We start from the raw sequence: 27042 nt of genomic DNA, 5'->3' as shown, positions 1-27042 counted from the left end.
ATCACCAAATCAGCCATGATCTAATTGAAAGTCCTTTTGTCTCTTTTGTCTTATGTTTTTATAGACCACGTTTTATCACAATCTTGACAAATTTACTTGAGAAAAAGTTTCATCATCATTTCAGGAAAACAATATATTGGCTTCTTAAAATGGTCTGATTCCCATGTGAGTACATAGAGTCATAGAGATGTACAACGCAGTAACAGACCCTTCGGTCCAACTAGTCCATGTCGACCATATATCCCAACCCAATCTAGTCCCACCTGCCAGCACCCGGCTCATATCCCTCCAAACCCTTCCTATTCATATACCCATCTAGATGCCTTTTAAATGTTGCAATTGTACTAGCCTCCACCACTTCCTCTGGCAGCTCATTCCATACACGTACCACCCTCTGCGTGAAAAAGTTGCCCCTTAGGTCTCTTTTATATCTTTCCCCTCTCACCCTAAACCTATGCCCTCTAGTTCTGGACTCCCCAACCCCAGGGAAAAGACTTTGCCTGTTTACCCTATCCATGCCCCTCATAATTTTGTAAACCTCTATAAGGTCACCCTTTAGCTTCCGACACTCCAGGGAAATCAGCCCCAGCCTATTCAACTTCTCCCTTTAGCTCAAACCCTCCAACTCTGACAACATCCTTGTAAATCTTTTCTGAACCCCGTCAGGTTTCACAATATGTTTCCGATAGGAAGGAGACCAGAATTGCACGCAATATTCCAACAGTAGCCTAACCAATATCCTGTTTAGCTGCAATATGACCTCCCAACTTCTGTACTCAATACGCTGACCAATAAAGGAAAGCACACCAAATGCCTTCTTCACTATCCTATCTACCTGCAACTCCACTTTCAGGGAGCTAAGAACCTACACTCCAAGCTCTCTTTGTTCAGCAACACTCCCGAGGACTTTACCATTAAGTGTATAAGTCCTGCTAAGATTTGCTTTCCCAAAATGTAGCACATTTATCTGAATTAAACTCCATCTGCCACTTCTCAGCCCATTGGCCCATCTGATCAAGATCCTGTTGTAATGTGAGGTAACCTTCTTCACTGTCCATTACACCTCCAATTTTGGTGTCATCTGCAAACTTATTAACTGTACCTCTTATGTTCACATCCAAATCATTTATATAAATGATGAAAAGTAGTGGACCCAGCACCGATCCTTGTGGCACTCCACTGGTCACAGGCCTCCAGTCTGAAAAACAACCCTCCACCGCCACCCTCCACCTTTGAGCCAGTTCTGTATCCGAATGGCTAGTTCTCCCTTTATTCCATGATATCTAACCTTGCTAATCAGTCTCCCATGGGGAACCTTGTTGAATGCCTCACTGAAGACATGTTCCTAAACATTAAGGTTTTAATTGCAGTGGGGTTGAAATGGTCCAATGTTTGCTTCGAGAACACCGTAGTTTATAGCATAAGTCCTCAAATATTTTCTAAAAAAAACAATTTATTGACAAAACTCAAAGTGAAAGCGCACAATATAAAGTTCTAAAGTGGCAACCAAATTAGAAAAATGGTGTTGTATATTGTAAATGTAATATTGCTGTCCTTAGCTTTTCTAGAGTATCCATGATCAAGGTACTGGAGAGAAAATGAACATCCACAATGCTGTGCCAGAATTTTACCAGGCAAGCTCCCCTGTGCCTGCACCTAAAACAGATAGATTCATGAGAACCAAAGCAAAGATGGAAGAGGTGTTTCAGTCATAGCTGCCTCACTCTCCACTGTTTTCAAGATGGGTATTTATTTTCATGAATACCGAAAGTCGACATAGACCTGCTGAGACAGAGAGGATACAGCAATGCTCCCAAGTTCAAACAGAAGACATGAAGACTGATGGCCAGTACAACTATAATCCTGTTTGTGCCAATTGCCAGTACAAGGTTCTGCCAGAGGTCAGACAGGGTCATTTTCCAGCCCAGGTGGCCTGACACGTAGACAGGTATGAAATGCATCAAAGAATGATGTGGCTTTAGGAGTCAGCAGATTGTTATATCTATCTCTAGAAAGAAACATCTAATCACAGCATGACTTTTGCTTTCTTAATTAAGCAACATTTATCAAACACTGGCTCTAAATTCCCTTAATTCATGTTATTTCTCAGAGGGTTATATTTATTACATTTACCTGTAATTGATAGGCAGCAGCTAGGTTCATTTAAACCTGTGATATTTGCAGCATTTTCTATGTTTGTTTCAATGTCCAGTAGTTCATTCCTTGCTTTATCATGGTTGATCGAAAGTACTGCCTTTATTATCCAAACATGCAAGAAAAAAAAACACTACAATCTAAACATTTATCAGGATGTCAACAGATAACCTATTTTCTGAAAAAGTCCAATGTAGGACATATGCATGTCAATACTAATTTCTGTAGGCATTTTCCTATTATCTGCAAACTTGTCTTTTTGCAATCAATCTGGTTATGAACTTGAAAGTTTGATGTTAGCAGCTTTGAGGTAGGTTCTATAGAACTAAATTTTTTCCTCCACCTGCATTGTTCCTCTAGCTCACTAGTATTCATATTCACGAAGCCCTTTAAACATCTCACACTCCCAGAACATTAACCACTGACAAGGAATGTTTTAATAATTTCCTTGCATTATTCAATATCCACATATTTTCAACATTCATCCCTCAAAAAGAAATAATATGTGGACAATGCCTATCTATGGTCCTCCATAATTGATTTGCCTACCACGTGTGGGCAGCATGGTGGCACAGTGCTTAGCACTACTGCCTCACAGTGCCAGAGACCCGGGTTCAATTCCCGCCTCAGGCAACTGACTGTGTGGAGTTTGCACATTCTCCCTGTGTATGTGTGGGTTTCCTCTGGGTGCTCCGGTTTCCTCCCACTGTCCAAAAATGTGCAGGTTAGGTGAATTGGCCATGTTAAATTTCCCGTAGTGTTAGGGGTAAATGTGGGGGAATGGGTCTGGGTGGGTCACGCTTCGGCGGGTCGGTGTGGACTTGTTGGGCCAAAGGGCCTGTTTCCACACTGTAAGTAATCTAATCTCTCCTTTCGACATTCTTGACCCTGGCAACATCTTTAGTTTCTTTCTATCTTAATTGCTTTGCACATATAGTCTCACCATTTTCACTCAAATCCAAAGGGTTCAGACTTGAGTGCATCTGGTTTAGTCAGCCATCACGGAAACTGACTGACCACATCAGTGCAGTGCGTCTTCACTCTCGTCGACCCAAACTGTCCACAATATTCAGGATCACTTCGAATATCCCTCTCCTCAACACGTGTGACAAACTGTTGGACTTCATTAGCTATAAATGGGGTTTCTTTTGGCTTAATTGCCTCCAATGATTCTAATTTCTCGTTACAATAAGCAGAACAAAGAGGATTGACAGTTAAAAATGGGGGAAAAATCAGAAGAATAATTGAACAGCGATTTCAGGAATCTTTGGTCAGCATCTTTGTTTATCTCCTGCTTTATAATACTCTGCATGTTTAACATTAGAAGCTGATTTGGCAATCAGTAGTTAGAGGAGCAACAAGATAAGTTAGGTAAGTCTGAATGAAAATTGCTCAAAATGCAAGATGGAAGTAAGGAAGTATCAACACCCTTAAAAATGATTAGCTATAATGATAAATGTCAGGATACATCCGTTTCAGATGAATAAATGTGTAATTTATCTCAATTATTTCAAGTTATAGACATTGAATTATCTCACATCTCAATTCAAGTGTTTAAACCTTTTCATCGTTTACCCTATTTTGAAATACTGATTACTTAGTTCTTACAACTCTGGAAAGATCTACACCTGAACTAACAACTTTCCTGTTCTTTCCAAAGAAACAAAGAGGGGTGGAGAGATTAAAAACTAAAAGTGGTAAATGGAATTCAATGCTTGTGAGAAATGGGCACTCTTGTTTTTAAAAGACATAGGCTTTGAATTCACATGACCTTAAAATTAAAATCAGAAGTACATAAGGCCTTAAAATGCTGAGTTTTGTGGTGAGGTATAATTATAGAAATAGAAATAGAAATAGTCTATATAAAAACACAACATCATTTGGAGCAATTTTGGATTTCATATCATGTTTCTGCTTCCCAGAAGACGTGAAATGCTGCTTGGTATGAGAAGATAGCACTTTGAGGGTGAAAGGCAAAAGATGAGGTGCTTTTATTTTTATTCACTATAAAAAGTTGCAATATCCAACATTATAGCCATTTAAAATACAGGGAGCTATTCAATCCGAAAGTTTTGCTGGCACTACATGGAGGAATACAGTCAGTCCCCATTTGAAGCTATTGCCCTACAAGTAGATTTTGAGATCATTTAAAATAAGCAAATACAATAGAAAAAAGAATAAATTGAAATATGTTAGGCTTCACGCCAAGGGGGTTTGTAAAAAAACAAAATTTATTCTACGGTCGCATGACCAAATACTTGACTTGAAATAAGGCAGGGCAAGAGGTGTCAGCGGAGGAGCACTTGGGGGTCAATGACCATAATTCTATTAGTTTTAAAATAGTGATGGTAAAGGATAGACAGGATCTAAAAGTTAAAGCTTTAAATTGGAGAAAGGCCAATTTTGACAGTATTAGGCAAGAACTTTCAAAAGTTGCAGGTAAAGGGAAAATGGGAAGTTTTCAAAAATGAGATAACGGGAGTCCAGAACCAGTTATGTTCCTGTTAGAGTGAAAGGCAAGGCTGGTAGGTGTGGGGAATGCTGGATGACAAGAGAAGTTGAGGTTTTAGTTAAGAAAAAGAAGGAAGCATATGTCAGGTATAGACAGCAGAGATCGAGTGAATCCTTAGAAGACTATAAAGGCAGTAGTATACTTAAAAGGGAAATTTGGAGGGCAAGTAGTGTTAAAGAGAATCCAAAGGCATTTTATAAATACATTAAGGACAAACGGGTAATTAGGAATGGAATAGGACTCTTCAAAGATCAGCAATGCAGCTTATGTGCGGAACTGCAGGAGATACTAAATGTTTTGCAACGTGTTTACTGTCGAGAAGGACATGGAAGATCCAGAATTTTGGGAAATACTTGGTGACATCTTGTCCTATTTATCTCTCAGCAGCCCCCACCCCTGATGAAGGGCTTATGCCCGAAACGTTGATTCTCCTGCTCCTTGGATGCTGCGTGACTGGCTTTGCTTTTCCAGTACTACATTTTGACTCCTATCTCCAGCATAAACAGTCCTCACTTGTTCTGTGATCTATATGGACTTCAGTAAAGTGTTCTACAAGGTCCCTCATGGTAGACTGATTAGCAAGGTTATATCGCATGGAATACAGGGTGAATTAGCCATTTACACACAGAACTGGCTTGAAGGTAGAAGACGGAAGTTGGTGGTGGAGGGTTGCCTTTCAGACTGGAGACCTGTGACCAATGGTGTCCTACAAGGATCGGTGCTGGGTCCACTGCTTTTCATCATTTATATAAATGATTTTGATGTGAACAGAACAGGTATAGTTAGTAAGTTTGCAGATGACACCAAAATTGGAGGTGTAGTGGATAGCGAAGAAGGTTACTGCAGATTACAACGGGATCTTAATCAGATGGGCCAGTGGGCTGAGGAGTGGCAGATGGAGTTTAATTTAGGTAAATGTAAGGTTCTGCATTTTGGAAAGGCAAATCAAAGCAGGACTTATATACTTAGTGTTAAGATCCTAGGGAGTGTTGCTAAACAGACACCTTGGAGTACAGGTTCATAGTTCCTTGTAAGTGGAGTCGCAGGTAGACAGTGAATGCATTTGGAGTTGGGAGGTCATGCTGTAGCTGTACAGAATGTTGGTTCAGCCACTTATGGAATATTGCATGCAATTGTGCTCTTGCTCCTATAGGAAGGCTTATGTTAAACTTGAGATAAAGTTCAGAAAACATTTACAAGGATGTTGCCAGGGTTGGAGGATTTGAGCAATAGGGAGAGGCTGAATAGGCTGAGGCTGTTTTCCCTGGAGTGTAGAAGGCTGAGGGGTGGTTTATAGAATCATGAGAGGTATGAATAGGGTAAGTAGACAAGGACTTTTGCATTGATTGGGAGAGTCCAGAACTAGAGGACATCAGTTTAGGGTAAGGGTAGAAAGATTTAAAAGGGACCTAAAGGGCAACCTTTTCATGCTAAGAGTGGTGTGTTTGTGGAATGAGCTGCTAGATGTGGTGGTGTGGGCTGGACAATTACAGCGTTTAAAAGGCATCTGACTGGGTACATGAATAGGAAAGGTTTAGAGGAATATGGGACAAGTGCTGGCAAATAGGACAAGATTAATTTAGGATATCTGGTCAGCGTTGACGAGTTGGATTGAATGGTCTGTTTCTGTGCTATATATTTCAAAGACTCTATATCAGGACTACTATAATCCATTCTGGGCCAAACACCCAATCGTGGACTTTGCTCTGTGAATGCAGCACATACCAAATACCAGGAACAAAAAAAAAGAGTATATGTTGTTTGTGTAAATAAAACTTGCATTCCATTGACAATAATTTTAATGCATCTGTTCAGATTGGTCGTGTGCAAACCTGAGTAGGCTACTCTTGAACCACGTTTTCCAGCTCTGAGGTAGGAACAAGACCACTTCACCCCAAGAGCTCCAAATCAAATGTTATTCACAGGCAGGCCTTTGTGTCAGAAAAGCCCACAATTGTTTTGATTGGAAATGGATGATTTTTAAAATCAACCTGTTCAGGGATAGTATGACAAATGGGACTTGAAGCTAGACCTCTTGACAGAATTAGTAACACAACCATTGGATCACAAGAAGCCCAAGATAGCGATACATTTCAAATATTTTCTAATCAAAATCAATTTCTTCAGGCATGTTACAACACAACTTATAGCACTTGTGCTGTAAAGGCCATACAGGTTTTGAAACAGAAAAACGTTATTTGAGAAATTAAATCACTCCGGGATGTTGTAAATTACTGAACTGGATAAAAGTTAAAGACAATCATTCGACGATAGGTTTAACAAAATAATTTTTCAAGAAAACAGACAAGTAGAGCAGGTTAGACACAACCTAAACCATACCTATGGTACCTGGATACAAATGCTGCTTAAAAAGTCAGTTATCTAATAAGCATTTTATGGTAAACTATTCACCGCAGCTTTAACCAACTCCAGAAAAGCCAGGGTATCTAACCCATAATTTATCCCAAATCATCATTCAAGGCCATATCACAATTAGATGAAACACAGAGAAAAAGATGATTTCTGGAATCATGGATCTTAGATTGGAGAATAGAGGAAGTTTCACCCCTGTACGTGATTAACTAGCATTTATATACAGCCTGGAAGTTAGAGGTATCCCAAGGTGCTCTGATGTAATTATACATACATAACACCAAGCCAAGAGTAATACTGAGCCAAAAAGGAATACTGTACTTTGAAAAAGTACCAATGCTGCAACAAATCAAAAGGAGTGGATAATACACAATGGGACACAACAATCACTAAAGGCCTGGGAAAAGTTAGATATAGAAACAGACAAGAAGGGGGCTTGAAGGTCTTTGAAAATAGGTTCATTTTTATGAACTTAGACATCCTCAAGTATTTAAGCCAAGTACGATTTTTTTGGTTGCACTGAATCAGAATATTGTTGAAAACAAGTTCTCAAACTATTTTGACTCCAATCATCAATGCGATTTGCAAGAATACCAGAGAAAGAAAAACAAGTTGTCTCTATACAGTACAAGTGTGTACAGACTGGTTAGGAAATGGACTGATTAGCAGGATGTACCAGTTAGGTAGCTAGGTGTTTAACTGACACATTGTGTAAATTGAAAACAGACCGGTTAACTGATCAGTCAAGAGTGCTGAAAAATGAACCATTAAAACGTCCAACAAAACTGACAGACAAAAACAGAATGTACATAAAAACAATACTGGTTCCTATGGATTAACATATGCACCTTCCAGTACATGTACGCTCAAACGACAACCATAAGACTGGTCATCAGCATAACTCTTAGCATATTCAGTATTAAGCAAATATTGTGCAGTATGCTTTGCCAGCACTGGCTGGTAGGCAATGATGAACACCTTGCTTATCACCAACAGTTGAGAGAGATATACCATGGTTCGCCAGTCTTTGTGACAGCCAAAAGGCTACTCTCCATAGCTAACCGGCCTGTTTGTAGATCATACAAAACAAACAGCTTTAAAGAAAATCTCCTTTTTCAGCAACATTCTTTTAAAAAATAAGTTTCAACATAAGAGCACAATAGCAAAACTGCATATAGCAAAACCCCTCACACCAATGTAGTGATACCCAAAATATGGAGTTTTAAATTATTTTTAATCATTTTTGGTTTGGAGCTGTGAGCTGAAAAGGAGAGAGCAGCTTCAAACAGAGCAGCTGCTTGTATTAAAAACAAAAAAAGTTCAAACTATTTGTGAGGTTAGAGCTGGAAGTGAATTGCAGGTTGGTTTTTCATCAAAAGAAGTTTATAGATTCTTCAACATCAGTGGGGAAGCAGATGACTGGCCATTAACAAAGTTGGTCCAGACATGTCAGGAAGGCCTTAGGCTCAAGCAGACAGCAGATGTTGAATGGTAACTAGGACATTGTGGGGAGACACTTAGAGACCAGAGCTTGAACTTTGTTTTGGACTGTTTTCTGAAAGAGTCTGGCTGTTAATATTATAGCACAAAGATTTGAAAGCTCCCTGTCTAATCTGCCAATATCAGCAATCGCAAGTTCAAAGAATGGAAACTAAATAGCATTGACCTCCTTTGAATGAAAAGAAAAAAATAAACCTGAAAGACTCAGATGTACAGCATGGAAACAGACCCTTCGGTTCAATATCCCTATCCAATCTAGTCCCAACTACCAGTACCTGGTCCACATCCCTCCAAACCCTTCCTATTCATATACCCATCCAGATGCCTCTTAAATGTTGCAATTGTAGCAGCCTCCACCACTTCCTCTGGTAGCTCATTCCATACACTTACCACCCTCTGCATGAAAAGGTTGCCCCTTAGGTCTCTTATTTCTTTCCTCTCACCCTAAACCTATGCTCTCTAGGTCTGGACTCCCCCACCTCAGGGAAAAGACTGTCTATTTATCCTATCTGTGCCCCTCAATTTTGTAAACCTCTATAAGGTCACCCCCTCAGCCTCCGACACTCCAGGGAAATCAGCCCTAGCCTATTCAACTTCTCCCTATAGCTCAAATCCTCCAACTCTGTCAACATCCTTGTAAATCTTTTCTGAACTCTGTCAAGTTTCACATCTTTCCAATAGAAAGGAGACCAGAATTGTACGCAGTATTCCAACAGTGGCCTAACCAATGTCCTGCACAGCCGCAACATGACCTCCCAACTCCTGTACTCAATACTCTGACCAATAAATGAAAGCATACCAAACACCTTCTTCACTATACTATCTACCTGTGACTCCACCTTCAAGGAGCTATGAACCTGCACTCCAAGGTCTCTTTGTTCAGCAGCACTCAGAAAACCAACATAGAAACCATCTGTTCCTAAGGAATACACTGTGAAAACCACTTAAACACAATCTGGCCAGTGTTGTTATTTCCTTTTAGTTATCCTCAAACCACATTTGTCTGTTTTTTTTTCCATGTGAATGGGGCTGAAAACAAAGGTTATTGGGCTTGAAGAGACATCAAATTAGATTACCTAGTTTGATCTGCTAAACATGATGTGGAGGTGCCAGTGCTGAACTGGGGTGAACAAAAGTTAAAAAAACCAGGTTATAGTGCAACAAGTTTATTTGGAAGTACCAAATTTCTGAGCACTGCTTACCTGTGTTGTGTGATTTTTAAACTTTGCTCTGTTGAAGTTACTGTATTGTTAGATTGCTAAATCTGTTTAAGCAGTGTATAAAATTGATTAATCAGTCTCGGATTGGTTAAAGTCTTTCTTTAGGTATAATTCATAATAATGAGGGTCTTTAATGTTACTATGTTAGAACAGTTTAACATTAAAAGTTGTGCCATACTAAATTTGAAGACAAAACAGTGTAAATCACAAAGCCCTGTAAAAGGCAGAACATGAACAATGTGGTTTCGCAATGAAAACATCATTTTCTTTTTAAAAAGAAAAATTTATTGAATAGTTTAACATTTTATATTTTACTTTTTCTTCTCAACATCCTGTTCCGCAGCTTCTTTTGCTCTCTTAGCACGGATTCCAAACAAACGGGCATTGGCACGGGCCATACGGAGAGTTGCAAAAGCTTTGAAATTCTTCTCATCCTCCGAGATCACCCGGGCCTTCTCTTTTTTGTATATCTGAACGGGAAAATTGTAACCATAAGCATAAGCTTATAAAAACTTGCATCAATGTGCTCAGAAGCATATAGGTAGAATTAGATCTCTTATATTTAAGGGCAATAGAACTTTGATATGCCAAGCAATCAGATCAAAATCAGATTGCTGCTGCAAAATTAATTAAACAAAACAAAGTTCACCATAAATGTTGTCTGCTGCAGTCTCCTTAGAAACCATTTCTAAACTTGATGGCTCTCTGAACTCGTCAAAGGAAACCAAAACAAAGTTTGTCTGCTTCAGAAAAAATAGGCTCAGGTCCAGGTGAAAGGTCATCCCACATTCAAGTACTTTCACAATTACTATAAGTGGCCATACAATTAGTATCTTAATCTGATAGATTTGAATGTATATATGCAAAGATTTATTTATTAGGTGTTTTATCCATCATATACAGTCAACATGGATTATATAAATTAACAAAAGGTGCCTCTTACATCTTGAGAATGGTTCAAAGCACTTTACAGTCAAAATACTGCAGAAATATAGTATCTTTGAGTGCACAGGTGAGGTGTTTAATTTATTTTGCATTTCTATTGTAATGTAAGCACCTCACGTGCAGCTGTTGCTGGAGTACAGCCACAGTGTTAATGTGGGGAAATACAGCAAACAGCTCACCACAAATGAGAGAAATTGCCTTTTAAGAAAAGTGCTGGACTGGTGACAAATTTAGGCAGAACATGAAGAATTTCCTTACTCTTTTACATCCACCCGAGGGATACAATATATTGAGCCCATCACCTGATAACTCTGAGCATTATGACAGTTAATTAATTTTAAACAAATTGTCAATTAATATTTAGAAAGTTACTTACATTTTTGATTGGCATGACTGGTCCAGTTAACTGAGTTGCCAGTTTAATTTCTTCTGCCTGTGAGGATGAAATCATTGTCAATAGTGTAGAATTAAACAAACCCAAAGAATTTAAATTAAATGACACTGCCACAGTCATCAGATGGAGAAGGTTCAACAAAAATCATCAAAGATGTGCAGAGATTTCCGAATAAAGTTTCATCATACAACTGTGGTGACAGGCCATCACTACAACCACTGAAATTAATAACTCAGTCCTGATGCAGACAAGAGTTGAGACACGAGTTTTTTTTTTGTAATCTGAACCAATTCACAGCGCCATAGTTTAATCAAATTACTTTCTACTATTGTAATATTCCAATTTCCTTCAGAAAAAGGAACCCATTAAGTAATATCCATCTCACAGTTAGTGAGTTTCTATTCCAAATCACCCAACAGTGCTGGATGTTGTGACTGTTTTACCATGAGTGCTCATTCTGGCCCAAAACTTCACTCTGCCTCCATCTGATCAGGCGGATGCTATCTGCCAACATTATACAAAAGCAAGGTTTTGACTTTGGGATACGCACATCCAACCTTCCACTAGAGCAAATGTATTAAGGTTCCTTAAATACTGAACTAAAATTTTATTCTAAAATACCATTCATATGTGCAAAAAATTTAAAAGCAAAATATTTTCTGAAAAAGCAAACATGCTTTCAGTTTCACATTAACGTGCATATAGGATTCACTTGTGGAGCAGAAAGCTTCAAAAAGCAGAAAGGTACATTTCTGATCCTCAGCATATGCTGCGATGATTGGTCACATGGGCTCATACTAGAAATATGCAAAGGATCTGATTTAGCAACGAGGCTCCTGAACAACTGAAATTCCTGCATTGCAGCTTACCAAAGAACACAAATATATAGAGTGCTGCAGCCAAGATGGATCAATGTCCTCAACAGATAAAGCAACGGTCAAGAACTTTTTAATTTAAAAAAGCTATTCCCTCTATCACAGTTGAAATTTATTGTTCATTAGCCTATCCAGGTTTATATGGAAGTAGATTTACCCAATTATCTTATTTCAGACTTGCATGGTGGAACAATTTTCATTTTTAGATATTAAGAGCCAATAGTACTCCACCATTAGTACTTGAATTATTTTTGGAAATATCGTTTTCAATTTGATTTCAGAATGTTATGCAAACATTTTATGGTTACTTACAGAAGAATCGCCCTTCTTAGGAACTGAAGCCTTCCTTGGGAAGATTATCAGTTTAGAGCGATATTCCTTCAGACGTTGAACATTACACTGAATAGATTCAGCTGACTTGTTCCGGCGTCTATGATCAACAGCAATGCCAATAGTACGTGCAACTCTCCTGTTAATGCCTGCTGCCTGTTACATTGGCACAAAAAATAGAATGCATTTATTTAAATGAGGGGAAGGAAAGAAAACGCAGAAAAAAGGTTTAACAAGCAACAACCATTGCCATCAGATGGAAAAGGTTCAAAAAGATAATCATCACTGATTGTAATGAACAATTAAAAAGCAATCTTCAATTCAATTTCTAAATGCTTTCTTAGTCAATAAACATGCATTATCACCCCTCAAGTCAATATTCTGTATCACGCCCAAAATCTTAGGTCCTTTTCAATACGCAACTCTATAAATTTCCTTTATTGATAAGTAAATTAAGGAATTCTGGCTGAAGCCTTTTAAACAGTGTATATAAAACTGTTCCCATATCTTTAATTAATTTTGATTAGGTAATTATGATAAAAATGATACCACTGTTTCAAATGTACTCAAACTTTTGCTTTGTATCAGTGCCCTAATCTCAGTGGATGACTTAATGTTTCATTCATTTCATGACATTCCTATAAAATTTAGATGAACGGCATTTATACACCATACAGTTATTTATACCTTTGTTTTTCCTCTCTGTACTGTTTAGCATGTCTGATCGCCTGTCCTCTAATGGGTCTACTCCCTCAGTCTAGCTTTTAGTTATATTCATTATTAGCCAGAGCCTCTCAGGCAATGGCTTCTCGTCCTGACGAATCTATCCCAACAGTCACCGCATCAGAGGTCAGATCAGTTTTCCTTCGAGTGAATTCAAGGAAAGCGATGGGACCAGACAGAATACTGGGCCGTGCATTCAGCATGCGCAGATGAACTGCAGAGGTCTTCTCGGACATCTTCAACCTCTCTCTGCAGCAGGCCACTGTCCCTGCCTGTTTCAAGAGGGCCAACATCATCCCTGTGCCTACGAAGGCTCACACAACATGTCTTAATGACTACCGTACAAAGGCCCTAACTTTGGTGGTCATGAAGTGCTTTGAAAGGCTGTTAATGGCATCAATCAACTCCAGCCTCCTCACTACTCTTGGCCCACTCCAATTTGCCAATCGAATCAACTGATCCACATCAGATGCCATATCATTTGCTCTTCACTCCTCCCGAGAACGTCTTGACACCAAGAACAGCTACATAAAAATCCCAGTCATTGATTACAGTTCAGCCTTCAACACTATTATCTCCTGGAGACTGATTACTACAATTAGTGATCTCGGACTAAGTCCCACTCTCTGCAACTGGATCCTCAGTTTCCTGACCCACAGGCCACAATCAATGAAGACTGGGGGACAATATTTCATCCTCACTAACACTCAACACTGGAACCCTACAGGGGTGCATACTCAGCCCTCTACTGTATTTACTGTATACCCATGACTGAGTTGCCAAACACCAGTCTAATGCCATTTAGAAGTTCGCTGATGACGCCACCATAGTCGGTTAAATCTCAGCTGGCGAAAAAACAGACTACAGACAGGGGATGTGGAAGACTTGGAAAAATGGTGCACTGAAACCAACCTAGCTCTCAATGCTGGCAAAACCAAGGAACTCATTATTGACTTTCGGGGGAATGTTACTCATGCCTCCTACCATTAACAGCACGAGTGGAGAGTGTCAAGCTCCTGGGAGTGGTCATCCACAACAAGCTTTCATGAACTCTTCACGTAGATGCACTGGTTACAAAGGCCCAACAACGCATCTTCTTCCTCAGGTAGCTGAGGAAATGTGACAAGACGGCAAAAACCGTGCCAACTTTTATTGGTGCGCCATTGAGAGCATTCTGTCTGGATGTATCACTATCTGGTATGGTAACCATACCATTCAAGATCAGAGACAGTTACAAAGAGTGGTGAACTTGGCCCGGACAATCACAAAGGCCAACCTCCCATCTGTAGAAGCCACCTGCCAGGCCCGCTGTCAAGGAAAGGCTGCCAGCATTCTCAAAGATTCATTCCATCCAGGCAAAGTTTTTCTACAACCTCTACCATCAAGGAAAAGGTACAGAAGCCCGAATAAAGCCGGTTTCAAAACAGTTTCTACCCTACTGTTGTTAGAATACTGAATGGACTCAAAATGTTTAACATTCGCCTGTACCTGTATTTTTGTTTTTCCCGCTGTGTACCTATTATTTACTTATCTATACTACTTAACTGTGTGATCTGCCTGTATTGCTCGCAAGACAAAGCTTTTCACTGTGCTTCGGTACACGTGACAATGAATAAATTCAATCCAATCCAATCTATAGTCACCACTGGAACCCCGCTAAACAAGTTACAATGGGAAATCGAACTTATTCAGTGGTTGTATTTTATATTCAATTGACTTTGAAAAAAATAGTTACATTTACGTATTGAACATTACCTTTAGTTCCTCCAGGCTGAAGCCTCGTCCAGCCCGTACTTTAGTGTGATACCGGACTGTGGGACACCTAACAATTGGTCGAAGGGGGCCAGCAACTGGACGTGGAGCAATGCGGCGTGCTTTTGCCTGCCGTGCCTTACGCCTGCCAACCAACAACAGTAGAGAAGTTGAGGATCAGAAACTTCTTGTCATCTTCCTACATGGACATTTTAACAAAGAACTTAGAACAGACCACAGTCATCAGCAATAAAGGGTTCAATGGTAATCATCAAGGAAGTACAGAGATTCCGGAGAAATATCATCATCTGACTGTGAAATGGTAATAAAAGAATACAGTGGTAGTTCTGCCTTTCCAAATTTAGCTAATGTACAGACCTGAAGTTACTTTTCAGGAGTCCACCCAACTAGATTCCTCAGTGGAAATAAAGCAGAGTTTTAAATTCTCAGGATTGAATTGCATACCTGCGGATTTTTCTGGCTGGCTGATTAAACCATGTCCGTACTCTTTTCTGCCAGTTCTTATGGAAATGGGGGTTCAAAATCATTCCATTTCGACTTGGGGCCATGACTGCTTATTGAAGGGCTGAAACCCTGTAATTGTAAGTAAACATCATTAAATGCAGCAAATAATATGCCACACATACCTTACTGTAGAAGTTCATGATCAGAAAAACTAAAAAAAAACTGACCAAGTAGATTCCAATTTAAAATACACAATCTGATATTAACCACTTTGAATACTACTTAACAATACTCAAAGAACATTTGGATCATTGCCTCTGGACCATATATCAGTCCATTAGCAACAGTCGCACCTCCAAATGTTTGTGGGTTAAAGGTCTACTCCAGGATTTTATCACAACAAACAAAAGCTGATGTTTCAGTGCAGTGCTGAGGGAGCAGTATTCTGTTGGGAAACACCATATTTAAGATGGATGTTAAAGATTTTAGACCACTTTTTTTGAATCAAGGCATGGGGGTTAATCCCAAAAACATTCCATGATCATAATACTGCTTATGACAGCATGCTGTGTACAAACAGGCTGCCGTAGAGACGGCACTGCAATGACTACCAAAAGCGCTCTGGGATACCTGGAGGGTGAGGATGAAGTGTGACACGGATGCAGAAATGCTTCAGTGCCATTTGGACAAGTTCAGCAAGTGTGAAAATGCATGAGTGCACACATGCACAAATTCGAAGTAGCCACGATTGTTGAGGTGCCCATACTGGACTGGGGTGGACTTATTGGGACCTGGTGTTGTGTGATATTTAACTTTGTCCACAAACTCAAAAGGGAAACAAACCGTAGCCGAGACTAATGAAAAACTCGCATACTAACTCAGCCTTTTAATAAACAGTAATTTACAACTCCTCCGAAACACTGAGCCTCTGCAGTCGACCACACACGGCCCATTCAAGTGCAAACCGCCACATGGGGGAAGCAGGTAGTTTAGGAACTGTCACTGGAGGGCCGTGGAACCGCGCCGGTACACACACACCAGGAACTACCAGCGGGATTTAGGCCCCAATCCTCCAGGCAAAGTAAACAGCGGTTAGCCAGCCTACGCAAAATCTGCCCTCAGAAATGCTCACGGACATTAACAGTCCGTTCTTCGTCATACAGCTGAGTGTCAGTCCATCATTCGTTTGCTTAATGAAAGTAGCGGATGGATTGTGATTTTTATTCACACTCTAACACGACACCTACCTTCTGGAAGAAGATGGCCGATGGAAAAGAGCGAGCTACCCCAGAGGATGCCGGGATATGTATAGGCACCCAGTGATTAACCAATCAGAGCAGAGGACACTGGCTCTACTGCCGCCCCGCACAAACATGGTGGATGCACCGTCAGGGCCATGTAGTGTATATTTATTGTACTGTACACGTGGAAACCAATTCTTAAAGTTTCAGATGCAATTTGTAAAAAGGTGATGGCAAACAATGACCTTGTAAAATGAACTGAACCTAAAGCTTAGCTGAGTTGGCATCCTTAAAGAGAGTGATTTTTTTCAAATCGATGGACTCCTTGTCTGAACTTGCATGTTCTGTTTTATTTCAAATTTAAAGCACTCATGGTATTTTTGTTTCAAATTTCTAGTCGCAATCTGGAAATGCCTCTCATGGACAGAAGCAGGAAGTTTTTTTACAAAATCACTATGCAGTGAAGTAAACGGCTGGGGAACAAGATTTGAAGAATGCAATCAAATTAGAACAGAGAAGCAGTATAGGCTTTTCGGACCTCGATGTTGTACCAACCTTTTATCTGACTCCTAAGATCAAACTAACCTACATACTCTTCATTTTGCTATCATCCATGTGCCTATCCAAAAGTTGCTTCAATGTCCCTTTACTACCACTGCTGGCAGTGCATTCCACGCACCCACCATTCTCTGTGTAAAGAACCTGCCTCTGACATCTCCCCTAAACCTTCCTCCAATCATCTTAAAATTATGCCCACTTGTGATAGCCATTTCCACTATGGGAAAAAGTCTCTAGCTATCCATTCTATCCATGCTTCTCATTATCTTGTACATCTCTATCAAGTTACCACTTATTCTTCTTCGCTCCAAGGAGAAAAGACCTTGCTCCCTCAAACTTTCTTAATAAGACATGCCCTCCAGTCCAGGCAGCACTCTGATAAATCTCCTTTGCATCCTCTTCCTATAATGAGGCAAATAGAACTGAACACAATATTCCAAGTGTGGTCCAACCAGGGCTTTATAGAACTGCAGCATAACCTCACAGCTCTTGAACTCAATCCCCTTACTAATGAAAGCCAACCTCCCCCATAGACAATAGATAATAGGTGCAGGAGTAGGCCATTCTGCCCTTCGAGCCTGCACACCATTCAATATGATCATGGCTGATCATCCTTAATCAGTATCCTGTTCCTGCCTTATCTCCATAGCCCTTGATTCCACAATTCTTGAGAGCTCTATCCAACTCTTCCTTAAATGAATCCAGAGACTGGGCCTCCACTGCCCTCTGAGGCAGAGCATTCCACACAGCCACCACACTCTGGGTGAAGAAGTGAAAAAGCCCATAGACTTTCTTAACAAATCTATCAACTTGGGTGGCAACTTTGAGGGATCAATGGACATGGACCCACAATTCTTCTGTTTCTCCACTGCCAAGAATCCTGCCTTTTATCCTTAAATCAAATCCTGCGTTCAAATTCGACCTTCCAAAATGAATCACTTCAAACTTTTCCAGGTTGAACTCCCATCTGCGACTTCTCAGCCCAGTTTTGTATCCTGTCAATGTTTTGTTGCAACCTACAACAGCCCACCACACTATTCACAACTCCACCAAACTTCGTGTCATTGGCAAACTTACTAACCACCCTTCCACTTCCTAATCCAAGTCACAAAGATCAGAGGTCCCAGAACAGATCCCTGTGGAACAGCACTGGTCACCGAGCTCCAGGCTGAATACTTTCCATCTACTACCACCCTCTGTCTTCTATGGGCCAGCCAATTCTGTAGGAGAAAGTGAGGACTGCAGGTGCTGGAGATCAGAGTTGAGAGTGTGGTGCATGAAAAGCACAGCCGGTCAGGCAGCAGATTTCCCTGTATCCTTTGCCTCCTTACTTTCTGAATGAGCATACCATGGGAAACCTTATCAAATGCCTTGCTAAAATCCATGTACACCACGTCTACCTTCATCAATGTGTTTTGTCACATCAAATAATTCAATAAAGCTTGTGAGGCATGACCGATGTCTAATCAAACTATGGTTTTTTCAAGTAATCATAAATCCTCTCACAATCCTCTCCAACATAAGACTGACTGGTCTATAATTTTCAGGGTTATCTCTATTCCCTTTCTTGATCAAGGGAATAATATTTGCTACCCTCCAATCATCTGGTACTACTCCATTGGACAATGAGAACCCAAAGATCATCACCAAAGGCACAGCAATCTCTTCCCTCATATCCCGTAAAACATAGGGTAAATCCTGTCTGGCCCAGGATTTACCCTATCCTCATATTTTCCAAAATTTCCAGCATATCCTCCTTCTTAACATCAACCTATTTGAGCATATCAGCCTGTTGCATGCTGTCCTCACAAATAACAAGGTCCCTGCCACTAATGAATACTGAAACAAAGTATTCATTGAGGATCTCCCCACCTCCTCCGACTCCAGGCACAAGTTCCCTCCACTATCCCTGATCGGCCCTACCCTCTGACCATCCTCTTGTTCCTCCCATGTGTAGCACGCCTTGGAGTTTTTCTTCGTCATACCCATCAAAGCTTTTTCATGCCTTTTTCTAGGGCGGCACGGTGGCACAGTGGTTAGCACTGCTGCCTCACAGCGCCAGAGACCCGGGTTCAATTCCCGCCTCAGGCAACTGACTGTGTGGAGTTTGCACATTCTCCCCGTGTCTGCATGGGTTTCCTCTGGGTGCTCCAGTTTCCTCCCACAGTCTAAAGATGTGCAGGCCAGGTGAATTGGCCATGTTAAATTGTCTGTAGTGTTAGGTAAGGGGTAAATGGAGGGGTATGGGTGGATTGCACTTCTGAGGGTCGGTGTGGACTTGTTGGGCCGAAGGGCCTATTTTCACACTGTAAAGTAATCTAATCTAATCAAGACCATTCTTCAGTTCCTGGCTACCTTGTAACTCTCTGGAGCCCTGTTTGATGCTTTCTTCCTTAACCTTAAGTAAGCTTCCTTCTTCCTTTTGACTAGATGTTCCACATCTCTTGTTATCCAAGGTTCCTTCACCCTACCATCTCTTCTTTGCCTCAGTGGGACATAACTGTCCAGCGCTCACAGCATGTACTCCCTAAACAACCTCCACAGTTCTGTCATGCATTTCTCTGAGAACATCTGTTCCCAATTTATGCTCCACAGTTCCTGCCTAATGGCATCATAATCCCCCCTCCCCGAATTAAATACATTCTCACACCATCCCCTGCTATCCCTCTCCATGACTATAGTAAAGGTTAGAATTGTGATCACTGTCATTGAAATGCTCTCCCACCAAGACATCTGACACATGACCCTGATTCATTGCCAAGCACCAAATCCAATATGGCCTCCCCTCTAGTCAGCCTATCTATACAGTGAGGAGAAAGTGAGAACTGCAGATGCTGGAGATCAGAGCTGAAAATGTGTTGCTGGAAAAGCGCAGCAGGTCAGGCAGCATCCTTTCCTTTCCTGAAGAAGGGCTTATGCCCGAAACGTCGATTCTCCTATCTATACAGTGAGTCAAGAATCCTTCCTGGACATGCCTGACAAAATCTGCTCCATCTAAACCATTTGCACTAAGGAGGTTCCAATCAATATTAGGGCAGTTGAAGTCACTCATGTCAACAACCCTGTTACATCAGCACCTTTCCAGTCTCCCAAACTGCTTCTCTATGTCTGTGTTGCTATTGGAGGGTCTATAGAAAACTTCAAATAAAGTGACTGCTCTTTTCCTGTTTCTGACTTCCACCCATACTGACTCAGTAAACAAACCCTTCTCAATGACCTCCCATTCTGATTTAGCCTCTTTTACCTCCCTTCCTATTCCTTTTGAAACATTTAAACCCGGGAACATCCAACAACCATTCCTGCCCCTGTGATATCAAGTCTTGATAATGGTACAACATCGTCACTCCAAGTACTGATCCATGCTCGAAGTTCATCAGCCTTATTCTTGACACGTCTTGTGTTAAAATAGGCACACTTCAACCCATCACGCTGTCTGCAACTTTGCCCTATCAACTTTCTAACCTTCTTCACAAACTCTCCGTATACTATATTTACCTGTTGACCCAATCCAGAGATTTGTTGCTCCAGTTACCATCCTCCCGAAAAGCTCTAGCAAGCCTCCCGCCTACAGCTCCTCCAGCTCGGGTGCAAGCCATCCTCCTTGTACAGGTCTCACCTTCCCCAGTGGGTACCCCAATGATTCACATATCTGAAGCCCTCTCTCCTACACCAACCTGACAGCCATGTGTTCTTAGTCTCACTATTCCTTGGCACTGGTAGCCATTCTGAGATTACTACTCTGCTCATGCTGTCTTCTAGCTTCTAACCTAACTCCCTATATTCACTTTTCAGGTCCTCAACCATTTTCCTAGCTATATCATTGGTACTGATGTAGCATGACCTCTGGCTGCTCACCCTACTCCTTAAGAATCTGAGACATCCCTGACAATGGCACCCGCGAGGCAACATACCAACCGGGAGTCTCATTCGCAACCACAGAATTTCCTGTCTGGTCCTCTAACCATTGAATCTCCTATCACCATCACTCTCCTATTTTCCCCTCTTCCACTCTGAGCCACAGAGCCAGGCTCAATGCCAGAAACCTGGCCGCTATGACTTTCCCCTGGTAAGTCCCCCCCCCCATCTCCCCAATAGTATCCAAAGCAGTATACTTATTATTGAGGGCAACAGCCATAGGGGATCCCTGCACTAACTAGCCACTGCCCGAATATATTAGCTCACTTACTCAGCAGTCCCCTTGTCTGCGTCCACACCTGTTCAGCGTTCACTCCACCAATTCACGTGTTAAGTATTTTATATTCAAACTTACCTTCCTGGCTGTCCCCCGGCTCACACTCACTTGACTCCTGCTGCTGAAATTACAGTTTCCCAGCTAATGGCAGACACAGTGGGTAGAATGGTTTTCTGGTGTGCCATCTATTTTACTACATGTCTATAAATTCCTTTAGGTCTCATCAATATTGAAGGCAGTACAATGTTTAGTGTTTCCCCTAGCAGAACGGTCAATTACCAGTGACTACAGGTTCTAAGGTGATCTGTAGAATAATCAGAGGGTTTCATGAGGGAAAACCTTTTCACCCAGCTGGTGGTGGAATTTACTACCAATTTTGGTGATTGTGGCAGAACCTGCAATTTATTTAAATATAACCCAGACCTACAGCAAACTGCTGTAACTGGCAAGGCCACAGAGATCACGTGCTGGTAAATTGGATTAGAACGTGTTTAGTTTATTCAATTGCTACAGACATATGGGCTGAATGCCCTGTTTCAGTGCTGTGATTTTTCTGTGGTATAGTTGAACCACGTTAGTACACCAGTCTAACAACCGAATTATAAATAGTTTTAAAATCCAACGTGAAACTGCACTCAGCACATCCAAATTAAAAGCTGAAATCTCTTGAAGGTTTCCACTGATCAGTCATCATTTATGGAGCAAGCTAGTGTTTATGTATGTCAGAGAAGGAAGAGTCATTAACCAAAAGACATTATCCTCTAGGGGGGGTCTCTATCCATCGATTATCAGTATTTACTAAATGTTCTGATTTTATTTGTTTCCAGCATTTGTGGTATTTTGTTCCTGATGAAATACATTGAAATCAGGACCCAGAATTCTATATAAGTGTAACATGTTTTTAATTCTTTTTCTAAAAAATGGAGCCCAGTTAATTAGTGTTTATGTCTCAACCAACTTGCAACTATTACAGATTTAACTCTTTATATTTTCAAATGTCTTTTCACTTCTTACCAACAAAAAAAAATCAGTCATCCGTTTTTAGCCTAACAGAAATCACAGGGGAGTGCTGGAAATGAAAGTGCTTATTAAAGAAGTCTTAACTGTGCACTTAAAAAGTATGATTCAACCAAAATATAGTGTACAAAAGAGAAATCTAATTGACTAACTTATTAGACTTTTCTGAGGATGTAATAACTAAGGTGAATGAAAGCCAAATGCAGGATACCTAGATATCTAAAGGGCATTAGATAATGCCCCACACATAATGTTAATGCAAGGTGAGTTGAGGATGATACATGAGCATGGTAGAGAATTGGTTCACGGACAAAAAACAGAAGGTGGACATGAACAGGGCTTTTCCAGGCTGTATTTAGTGGAATATTACCAGGATCAGTGTTGGAGCCTTGAGCTATTTACATTATATATTAGTGAATTAGATGAAGAGAGAATAATGTGCCTTAAGTTTGATGACAAAGTTTTCTGACTATTATGTAAATAATTGTCAAAAAGTGCGGTACAGAGGGATCTGGATGTTCTTGTACACTGATGGCTCAGCTGTATAGGAGAGGAGAAAGAAGAGTGAAAGAACAGTACTAATAGGGGAGTCTTTAATTAAAGCAACAGACACTCATTTCTGCAGCAGCGGATGTCACTGTAAGTAGTATCTTTCCTCCCTGGTGAAGGATGTGACAGAATGGCTCCAGGACATTTTTTTTCTGGCGAAGGATGAAAACCAGAAGTTGTGGTCTTTGTCAGTACTGTACCAACGATTCAGGTAGGAAGAGGATGAGGTGCTGAAAGCAGATTTCAGAGAGGTCAAGGAAAAATTATAAAGCAAGACCTCCAAACCAGTGACCACGGAATGACCCCCTTTCTAACTGCTAGGGAGCATGGAAATAGGCGAATTGAACATATGGCTGAGGAACTGGTTTAGGAGGGAGGGCATCACATTCCTGAGGCATTGAGACTAGTTCTGGGCATGATAGGATCAGTTCTAGATAAATGCATTGTTGCATCTTCACACGACTGGGACTCTCATCTGCAGGTGCTTTTGGGGTGGGTTTAGAAGGGAATGGTAATTTGCAAGTAGGTCAGATTCAAGGGAAGCTAAACTAATGAAAGGAAACATAGGCTAAAACATAGCAAATGTCAAATAGGACCAAAATTATGAATAATGTTAAAAAGACTGGCATAAATCCACTGCATATGAATACGCACTGCATTCATAAAAGTGTTGATAATTTGATTGCACAAATGTATGAAGTAATTGCTGGTACAGGGATGTGGCTACAGGATGACTGAAATTGGGAACTGAATATCTGAAGATATTCTCTATTTAGGAGGGATAGGCAAAAAGGAAATTCCTAATAATGTGTGTGATCAGTAAATTGGAAAGAGAGGATTTTGAATCTGTGAATCTATGTATTAATATGCAGGATTAATTTGGGTGGAGCCAAGAAACAGCTAGGGAGCAAACATGGATGTGAGTTGTTTATGGACCATCAAACTTTAGTGCTAATGTTGGGTATGCTTTCAATCAAGAAATTAAAGATGCATGTAATTTGAGTAATAAAGTAATAACAGACAATTTCATTTTGCATATAGAATTGGTTAACCAAAGTAGCACTAATGCTGTGGAGGACAGATTCAGAGAGTGTGTACAAGGTTCCTAGAATATGTACAACTCTCAGCAATGTTTGAGGAGTTATCTCGGGGTCAAGCTATTTTGGATCTGGTGTGTAATGAGAAAGGTCTAATTAGAAATCTTGCTGCAATGAAGCCTTTGGGAATTGGTGATCACACTACAATAGAAGTTAATATTAAGTTTGAATGTGACATAGTTCATTAAGGAAACTCATAACTGTAAATCTGAGCAAAGGATATTATGAGCGATGAGTTGATTATGCTGAATTGGGAAAATACACTAAATGATTTGATTGCGGACAGGTAGTATTTAAATAATTTCTACAAGATGTACAACACATATACATTTTCTTTAAGGCACAAACACCCAACAGGCATGGTGAATGAACCAGGGTTAATGAACGAGTTAAAGATTGCATGGAATCAAAGGAAGTGGTTGAGAAAAATGCCAGAAATACCGGTAAACATAGAAAATAGGTTCAGGAGTAAGCCATTTGGCTCGTCGAACCTGCACCACAATTCAATATGATCATGGCTGATCATGCATTTTCTGTATCCCATTTGTGCTTTCTGTCCATATCCCTTGAACCCTTTAGCTCCAAGGGCCATGTCCAGCTCCCTCTTGAATATATCTGATAAACTGACCCCAACAACTTGCTGTGGGAGAGAATTACACAGGTTAACAACTCTGAGTGAAGAAATTCTTCCTCATCTCAGTCCTGAATGACTTACCCCTTAAACTTGAAGATTGGGAGCAACTCAGGCCCCAGCAAAGGTGGACCAAGAAAATAATAAGAACAGGGAAAAAGGATACAATTGCAGGCTTCTCAAGGTACATGGAAGGGAAAAGACAGGCAAAGATAAATGGATGCCCATTGGAGGTGTGATCAAGAGAATTTATATTGGTCAACAAGATAATGGCAGTGAAACTAAACAGTTACTTTGCATCTGTCTTCATTCAAGAGGGTATAGAAAATCTCCCAGAAATACTAAGCAAACAGGATTTCTGTGACTGAGGAGTAAGAAGAAATTAGTATTAATAAAGAGATGCTTCTTGAAAAAATTAGCTGGATTGAGGGATTAAAGAAAATAGTGTCGAACAGAAAGTCTGCAGTAGTGAGTAGAGTGGGTTCTTTCTTGATTATATGTTTTTGGAGATATGTCTCTTGATTAAACTTAAAATATAAGCCATAACTATTAATTTAACCTGGGGCAGTGTTTGTAGAGGAATAAGACAGTGTTATTTTCTGGGTCTGTAGATTGTGAAGAAGCAAACATGGCCTTTAGTTCAGTGATATGTACTTCTTGTCAGATGTGGGAGTTTAAAGAGAGTTTAAGGGTTACTGCGGATTATATCTGTCATAAATGCTGTTGGATGTGAATCTTATCAGATCGAATGGATCATTTAGAGAGACAGTTAGAAGCAATGAGGAATTTGTAACAACAACAGTATGTGATGGATGGCAATTATAGGAAGGGGGGAAAGTCTCAGATACAGTCACATAGATGGGTTAACTCCAGGAATGGTAAGAGATGTAGGCACCTAGTGCAGGAGTCTTTTGTGGATATACCCATTTCAAACAGGCATGCTGTTTTGGATAGTGTAGGGGGTGATGGATTCTCAGGGGAACGTAGCAGGAACAGCCAAGTTTCTGGTATTGAGACTGGCAACGAGGGGTACGTCGGCTTCCAAGAGATCAATTGTGTTAGGGGATTCTGTAGTCCGAGGTAAAGACAGACATTTCTGTGGCCAGCAGCGAAAAAGCAGAATGGTGTGTTGCTTCCCTGGAGCCAGGATCAAGGATGTTTCAGGGAGGGTGCAGAATGTTCTCACAGGGGAGAGGGGCCAGCAAGAGGTCATTGACCACATTGGAACCAATGACATAGGAAGGGAAAAGGTTGAGATTCTGAAGGGCAATTACAGAGAGTTAGGTAGAAATTTAAAAAGGAGGTCCTCAAGGGTAGTAATATCTGGATTACTCCCAGTGCTACGAGCTAGTGAGGGCAGGAATAGGAGGATAGAGCAGATGAATGCATGGCTAAGGAGCTGGTGTATGGGAGAAGGATTCACATTTTTGGATCATTGGACTTTCTTTTGGGGTAGAAGTGACCTGTACAAGAAGGACTGATTGCACCTAAATTGGAAGGGGACTAATATACTGGCAGGGAGTTTTGAGAGACCTGCTTGGGAGGATTTAAACTAGTAAGGTGGTGGGTGGGACCCAGGGAGATAATGAGGAAAGATTTCAATCTGAGACTGGTACAGTTGAGAAAAGAGGCGAGCCAAACAGTCATGTAGGCAGGGACATGGTAGGACTGATCAATTAAACTGCATTTATTTCAATGCAAGAGGCCTAACAGGGAAGGCAGATGAACTCCGGGCATGTTAGGAAAATGGGACTGGGATATCTTAGCAATCACTGAAACATGGCTCAGGGATGGGCAGGACTGGCAGCTGAATGTTCCAGGATACAAATGCGACTGGAAGGATAGAAAGGGAGGCAAGTGAGGAGGGAGAGTGGCACTTTTGATAAGAGATAGCATTACAGCTGTGCTGAGGGAGGATATTTCTGGAAATACATCCAGGGAAGTTATTTGGGTGGAGCTGAGAAATAAGAAAAGGATGATCACCTTTTTGGGATTGTATTATAGACCCCGTAATAGTCAGAGGGAAATTGAGAAGCAAACTTGTAAGGAGATCTCAGTTATCTGTAAGAATAATAGGGTGGTTATGGTAGGGGATTTTAACTTTCCAAACATAGACTGGGACTGCCATAGTGTTAAAGATTTAGATGGTGAGGAATTTGTTAAGTGCGTACAAGACAATGTTCTTATTCAGTATGTGGATGTACCTTCTAGAGAAGGTGCAAAACTTGACCTACTCTTGGGAAATAAGGCAAGGCAGGTGACTGAGGTGTCAGTGGGGGAATACTTTGGGGCCAGTAACCATAATTCTATTAGACTTAAAATAGTGATGGAAAAGGATAGACCAGATCTAAAAGTTGAAATTCTAAATTGGAGAAAGGCCAATTTTGACGGTTTTAGACAAGAACTTTCAAAAGCTGATTGGGGACAGATGTTCGCAGGTAAAAGGACGGCTGTAAAATGGAAGCCTTCAGAAATGAGATAACGAGAATCCAGAAAAAGTATAAAAAGCAGAAT

The 27042-nt window shown here is 40.7% G+C and overlaps 1 protein-coding gene and 2 non-coding genes across 3 annotated transcripts; all 3 read right to left on the bottom strand.

Moving 5' to 3' along the window:
* Positions 1 to 10021: 10021 nt before the first annotated feature.
* On the bottom strand, positions 10022 to 16509 carry rpl13 (ribosomal protein L13). The gene is made up of 6 exons (XM_043706785.2): positions 16491 to 16509; positions 15244 to 15372; positions 14782 to 14923; positions 12286 to 12459; positions 11081 to 11137; positions 10022 to 10229 (listed from the first exon to the last, which is right to left on the bottom strand). The coding sequence occupies exons 2-6, from the start codon at positions 15345 to 15347 to the stop codon at positions 10071 to 10073; spliced, it is 636 nt and encodes a 211-aa protein (XP_043562720.1). The 5' UTR covers positions 15348 to 15372; positions 16491 to 16509; the 3' UTR covers positions 10022 to 10070.
* LOC122558755 (small nucleolar RNA MBII-202) lies at positions 11199 to 11283 on the bottom strand. The gene has a single exon (XR_006314243.1). It is a non-coding gene; the product is annotated as a small nucleolar RNA MBII-202 (small nucleolar RNA).
* LOC122558754 (small nucleolar RNA MBII-202) lies at positions 15006 to 15085 on the bottom strand. Its single transcript, XR_006314242.1, has one exon. It is a non-coding gene; the product is annotated as a small nucleolar RNA MBII-202 (small nucleolar RNA).
* Positions 16510 to 27042: the final 10533 nt, after the last annotated feature.

The sequence above is a fragment of the Chiloscyllium plagiosum genome, unplaced genomic scaffold, assembly GCF_037043375.1.
Source record: "Chiloscyllium plagiosum isolate Xiang-an unplaced genomic scaffold, Cpla_swu_hap1 HiC_scaffold_17, whole genome shotgun sequence".
Classification (NCBI taxonomy): domain Eukaryota; kingdom Metazoa; phylum Chordata; class Chondrichthyes; order Orectolobiformes; family Hemiscylliidae; genus Chiloscyllium; species Chiloscyllium plagiosum.
Note: the sequence above shows the minus strand (reverse complement) of the source record. Positions and strands in the feature narration are given on the sequence as shown.

Coding starts and splice junctions, on each gene's coding strand:
- rpl13 (XM_043706785.2), bottom strand. CDS start 15,347: ATGGCCCCAAGTCGAAATGGAATGATTTTGAACCCCCATTTCCATAAG. Junction 12,460..14,781: donor TCAGCCTGGAGGAACTAAAG/GTAATGTTCAAT, acceptor CCAATGTAACAG/GCAGCAGGCATTAACAGGAG. Junction 10,230..11,080: donor CAGTCATGCCAATCAAAAAT/GTAAGTAACTTT, acceptor TTTCCCGTTCAG/ATATACAAAAAAGAGAAGGC.